Genomic DNA, 6,226 nt, shown 5'->3' with positions numbered 1-6,226 from the left:
TATTTAGCAACATGATATAAGAAAGTGAAAGTAGAGGTATTTTCCTTAGAAGAGAACAGGATTTTGCAGAAATCAACATGTGGCAGATTTATGGCAGGATCCACAGCAGGACAATGACCTGCAAGGTTTTGCTGACACACATCTGTGCCATTTGCTACAGGCCAGAGAAGAATGTTTTGCAATTGAATACAGAACATCAGAAATAACACTAACTGCATTTCGACAGCTAGAGTTGTCAAGGGTAAGCCTTGGTTTTTATCGGCATTAGAACTCCTTACACTCATATAGGCAGAAAAATCATGAGGGAAACAAATGAATACATTTAAAGAAGCAAAAAACAACGGAGGAATTTTCTCATATCAAGTGCCTTCTCTTCCTTTCCTCAGAAGCCTTCTCAGAGCCCCCTTTACTTCCTTGTTCCTCAGCGTGTAGATGAGAGGATTCACCATGGGTGTAACCACTGAGTAGAAGAGGGAAATGAATTTGCCCTGGTCCTGGCTGCTGTTCTTGGCTGGAAGCAGATACCCATAGATGGCTGAGCCGTAGAAGAGAAACACCACTGCCAGGTGGGACAGGCACGTATTCCAGGCCTTCCTCTGTCCCTCGGCCGAGCGGATCCTCAGCACGGCCTGGGCGATGCGGCAGTAGGAGACCACAATGACACTCAGCGGGATGGCCGTGAAGAAGGTGCAGACGCCATTGAGCACGGCCTCATGGAGCTTCGTGTCTCCACAGGCCAGTTTGATCATGGCAGGCACCTCACACAGGAAGTTGTCCACACTCCGGTGCCCACAGAATGGAAGCTGCAGAGTGAATGTTGACTGGATCACCGAGTTGCCCAATCCCCCCAGCCAGGCAGCAGCAGCCAGAAGCCAGCAGCGCTGAGGACTCATGGTGATGCTGTAGTGCAGGGGCTGACAAATGGCAACGTAGCGGTCAAAAGCCATGACCACAAGCAGGATGCACTCAGTAGCCCCAAGCCAAAGGAAAACATACAGCTGGGTCACACAGCCGCCGTAGCTGATGGTCTTGTCTGGTCCCCATAAATTGACCAGCATTTGGGGGACTGAGCTGGTGGTAAAAGCAAGGTCTAGGGAAGAGAGATTGCTGAGGAAGAAGTACATGGGAGAGTGGAGCCGGGCATCAAGGCGGGAAAGCAGAATGATGGTTAAGTTCCCAACGATAGTCAGCAGGTAAGAGAAGAGAATGACAACAAAAAAGATCGTCTCAAGCTGGGGATGGCCAGAAATGCCCAGCAGGATGAAACCCCGACGAGATTCGTTGCCTGCTCCTTCCATCATTGGTTGGCTTCAGTCTCTGAGAGAAAACTACTGGGAGAAAACACACGGTGGCCGAGGCCGCACCAGCAGTTCTCAGGTTTCAGGGGTCAGCGCCAAATCGACCCATGTGATCGTGTGATCGCAGACCTTGACAGCCCGGACTCCTGCAGCTCACACAGTGACTGGAAATGGTTCCCTTGGGAGGTCAAACATAGAAACTGAGGGACAGGCTTCATGAGGACAGAATAATACTAGGGCTTTCCAGTTCAGAACAACGATTACAACAGGATAGAAGGAGTTGACCAGTATTATCTTAAGTGGAAATCCTCAAAATAGCTTCCTCCAGCCGACACTTTGATACACTCAGAGCAGGCAGGAGCAGACATGCTGTGTGGGGAAGATCTTCCCCAGAAGTCTCTGAGAAATTTCCGATTTTCTTTCTTCCCTCTCACATAACTCCCCTCACAAGTCAAAACTCTTGATCTAGGAATAAGTGTGAAAAAGACACCATGAGTCCAGAGAATTATTGAAAAGAGTGGAAAAAAGTGAACATATTCACCAACTACAGAAGATATGAATATGGTTGGAAGTAAAGAAGACAAACAGGGCGTGGCTCGATAGTGTAGCAGTTAAAGTCCTCGCCTTTAATGCACCAGGATCCCATATGGGCACCTGTTCTAATCCCGGCAGCCCCACTTCCTATCCAGCTCCCTGCTTGTGGCCTGGGAAAGCAATTGAGGACAGCCCAAAACTTTATGGGTAAGAGAAAGGCTGCTGAGAAAGGCTTAGAAGTCAATGCCAGGTCAGCTTGATTCTCGGCCTGAGCTTGGCACACGCTCAGAAGCTGACACAGCTGTAACCTGCCGTTTGTGTTCAGCAGCTCATGCGCTCTGCGGGCTGTTTTCTGCCTTGATGGGTCTCTTCCTTTGGTTCCCGGTTCCCTCAAGATCTGAGAGTAGGGGAATAAACCCTACTTGTATTTCAAGACGAGCCTGGAGAAGACAGTGCTGGATCAGACCTAGTGAGGATGTGCAGTGCACAGTGAGGCTGAGGAATGGCAGCTGACGGTGGAGGACTGTCTGGGGACAGGAGGACTTTCAGGAATCACACCCAGGAGGTGTGGGTGGCTCTCACCTCTGCCCACCTGTGAATCTGAAAGTTCAGAGTGTTGAGAGAAGCAGCCCCTGCTTGAACCCTTGGTGCTGTAACTGCTCACCTCTGCCTACTTTTTCTCCAATTTCTGCTTTAAACTTCACAGCTGTCGGCCACTGTGGATTAGCCACCAGGAATCCACCATTTTGGACTGGCTTTCTCCTGTCACATTAAGCTACTGCCCCGCACCAGAGATAAGTGTGTTCTGTAAGAATTCATTGAAAGACAAAAGTTTGTAAGAATCCAAGCCTTGCTTTAACATTAGCTTGACCACAAAAAGCAAACAGAATCATGAAAGATGGCCAAGGCACTGTGGCCTCGGGGACTAAGCTGCCTGTTGGGGCACCTACACCCTATATCAAGGCACCTAGGGGCAGCGCTGAATTCTTACAGAACACACGCTGACGTCTGGAAGCCATATGGGGGGTGGGGGTGACAACTCAGTAGCAATCTTTGTGATAAGAGAATGGCCAAAATGACAGAGTCCTGGTGGTCAATCCACCCAATTTTTACCTGATCTGCCAGACATTTGTAAACGAATATGGAGGAACAGATTTTTTTTTTGATAAATAAATTCTAAGATGAATGAAGAGGTTAAACTTGTGTCAAAGTAGGTGGTTAAAGGAAGGATGTAGTTCCTGCCAGCTAACACCTCTACTGTGGTGGGATTTTAAAGCTCTGTGCTCACCAAGGAGGTATTGTCTTTGTCTAGAAAAACAAAGAGTAAAATTTATGAAAAGCAGGAGTGATTGGGCATTGTAAGATTTCAGCACAACAAAATGCTGGCAAATTCTTTGGCAAGAGAGGAAAAAAAGGTGAATTTTTTTCTGCACAAGAACTGCGCAACACAAGTTGACTTCAAAAAGCTTGTGGAGGCCCCGGCAGCATGGCCTAGTGGCTAAAGTCCTCACCTTGAACACACCAGGATCCCATATCGGTACCTGTTCTAATCCCGGCAGCTCCACTTCCCATCCAGCTCCCTGCTTGTGGCCTGGGAAGGCAGTCGAGGACGGCCCAAAGCTTTGGGACCCTGCACCCGCGTGGGAGACCTGGAAGAGTTCCTGGTTCCTGACTTTGGACTGGCACAGCAGCGGCCATTGCGCTCACTTGGAGAGTGAAACATTGGACAGAAGATCTTCCTCTCTGTTTCCCCTCCTCTCTGTATATCTAACTTTGTAATAAAAATAAATAAATCTTTAAAAAAAAAAACAAAAAGCTTGTGGAAAATGGAGATAATATTTATTTTTTAAATTTCAGAGTAAAATCTTTTAAATCCATTTGTGGTTTTTATATTATGCAATTTCTACTAATTTTTAGAAAAACCGGTGCATACATGGATTGTGAACATTTTTTTTGCACCAAAATAAACATTATTTTTGAAATCCATTTTCCACAAGCTTTTTGGAGTCCCTTCATACTTTGAACACTCCTTTGTGCTTGAGATTTCTGTCCTCAGGACAGAGTGGTACATTCAAACAGGAGTGGAGGTGTCTGCTGGTCTGGGTTCTTTTTTGGTTAGATTAAGAACTTCCTAGCTTTCGGTCTGGCACCATGGCCTAGTGGCTGAAGTCCTCGCCTTGAATGTGCCAGGATCCCATATGGGCGCCGGTTCTAATCCCAGCAGCTCCACTTCCCATCCAGCTCCCTGCTTGTGGCCTGGGAAAGCAGTCGAGGACGACCCAAAGCCTTGGGACCCTGCACCCATGTGGGAGACCTGGAGGAAGTTCCTGGCTCCTGGCTTTAGATTGGCTCAGCTCCAGTTGTAGTGGTCACTTGGGGAGTGGATCATCGGACGGAAGCTCTTCCTTTTTGTCTTTCCTCTTTGTATATCTGACTTTGCAATAAAAATAAATAAATCTTTTTTTAAAAAAAAAGAATTTCTCAGCTTTTTTCCTGTGCCGTTCAGAACATAACTTTTCTGAGAGGTTTCTAGTGCTGTTGGTTTACAACTTGCCTTTGCAGTTCAGTGCTTTTCCTCCCTGCCTCTTCTTGCTGTTGGAAGAAGTCATGACACCGTGTGCATGCGCGCATTGGCCTGGTGGCTTTACACCTTGCCCTCCGCAGCCTCTTTCCTGCAACAAGAATCTCAGGCAGTGCCTTTAACACCCCCTTTCTCTCTCCTCCCCTCCCCCAGGATCTGCCCTTCCTTCTCCCTCTTTGCTTCCTCTCCAAGCTCTAAGTTCTCCAATAACGGAAGGTGAGAGAGTATTTCTAGAACTATACCTTGATTGAGGATTCCCCCCTTGCCTCTGTCCAGTTGTGCCTGCTGCTTGGTAGGTCACGGACAAAGAGCAAGCATCTCTGCGTTCCTCCTGCTGCCCAGAAGCAGCAGCCCTGAGCTTTGTATCCTGGGGCTGGCCCTGGCACCCTGCCCGGCCTGGGCTCACCTCCTGCAGGACCTGTCTCTGGCTGATTCTGCTGAGCCCAAGAGGGGTGTGGTGCAAACTTTGCCTGCCCCATCCCCCACTCCAGTAATGAGTACCCAGCTCCACTGTGGTCAGAACACAGGAAGAAGAGCTGTCCCTGAAGAGACCGCCTGGTCTTTCCCTCGGACTCCCCCCAGACACAGATCACTGATCGAACAGGTGCATTCCTTAAACAGTCACTAACCAGGCACCTGTCTTCCACCCAGGACCCTTACATGTTATCTAACTTCATACTTGAAACACTTTGAGGGCTCCTGGGGTAAGGGCCTTCTCCCCAGCTTGGCAGAGAGGGAGACTCAGTGTCAGTGATCACAGGTCTTCTGCCATGTTAAACAGGCGTGACCCCAGGGATCTCATCATTTCCAGGTTACAGAACATGACTGCTTTTGACTGCTTGTCTGTAAGGCATTATCTTGGAGTTTCTGTTCTTGTAGGGGATGAGGGAGAGAAAGTGCAGGTCCCAACACCTCGGATCCTAAACCGGAGGCATGAACCTTAGAAACTTGGGTGCGCCATGTGTATAACAATAATTTATAGCCACTACTAAGTAAGCGCATAGTGAGACGTGACTGTAGTCTGGTGGGGTCACTTGAGTGTGAAAACATGTTCATCATAAGCCAGTGGCTAAGGGGCCGAGTGCTGGCAAGTCCTGGGGAACAAGACTGGTCTGGCCCTCCTTACCAGGGCTCTCTGTCCCCTGGATCCTCTCCAGCTCTCTCCTGGGCCTGGGTGATTCTTGGACAGCCAAAGAAAAATATAGACCTCATCAAAGCACGTTATCACAAAAGTATATAAAAAAGTGGGGGGGGCAGAGAAAGTAGTTATTTAGGATAATGTTTCCCAATGTCAAGAGTATTTAGAGAAGTGTAACTCAGATCCAAGGACAAATGACCCGTTCTGCCTGCACAGAGGAAGACAAAGACTTAGGCATTTCTCCAAAGCAAAATACCCAGTAAGTTCAAGAAAATACGTTTACCATATGGTTATTAAAACATAAGTCAGGTACAGCATGGTAGCCTAGTAGCTAGAGCGCTTGCCTTGCATAAGCCAGGATCCTATGGGTGCTGGTTCTAAACCCGGTGGTCCGCTTTCCATCCAGCTCCCTGCTTGCGGACTGGGAAAGCAGTCAAGGATGACCCAAAGCTTTTTTATCAGTGTGTATAGTTCTTATTCTATATTTTCTGTACATGTTTCATTAACTTACACCTAAATGTTTCATTTTTCAAGCTATTGTAAATGATATTGTTTCAAGTATCTTAAAATACAATTTTGCTTGTTTACCTTGTATCTTTTGATCTTATTAAAATTAACTATAGAAATCTTTGCAGGTTGTTGCGACTTTTTTTTTTTTTTGGTTGTTGGGATTTT

General features: G+C 47.4%; 1 protein-coding gene across 1 annotated transcript; it reads right to left on the bottom strand.

Annotated features, from left to right (window-relative positions):
* Positions 1-285: 285 nt before the first annotated feature.
* LOC101534554 (olfactory receptor 2C1) lies at positions 286-1,312 on the bottom strand. Its single transcript, XM_004587054.2, has one exon. It carries the CDS (start codon positions 1,299-1,301, stop codon positions 360-362), a length of 942 nt encoding a protein of 313 aa, XP_004587111.2. The 5' UTR covers positions 1,302-1,312; the 3' UTR covers positions 286-359.
* Between the last annotated feature and the right edge of the window lie 4,914 nt (positions 1,313-6,226).

Source organism: Ochotona princeps, chromosome 24, assembly GCF_030435755.1.
Source record: "Ochotona princeps isolate mOchPri1 chromosome 24, mOchPri1.hap1, whole genome shotgun sequence".
In the NCBI taxonomy this organism is placed as follows: domain Eukaryota; kingdom Metazoa; phylum Chordata; class Mammalia; order Lagomorpha; family Ochotonidae; genus Ochotona; species Ochotona princeps.
Note: the sequence above shows the minus strand (reverse complement) of the source record. Positions and strands in the feature narration are given on the sequence as shown.

What these genes read in the sequence shown, in the direction of transcription:
- LOC101534554 (XM_004587054.2), bottom strand. Translation starts at nt 1,301, where the DNA reads ATGATGGAAGGAGCAGGCAACGAATCTCGTCGGGGTTTCATCCTGCTG.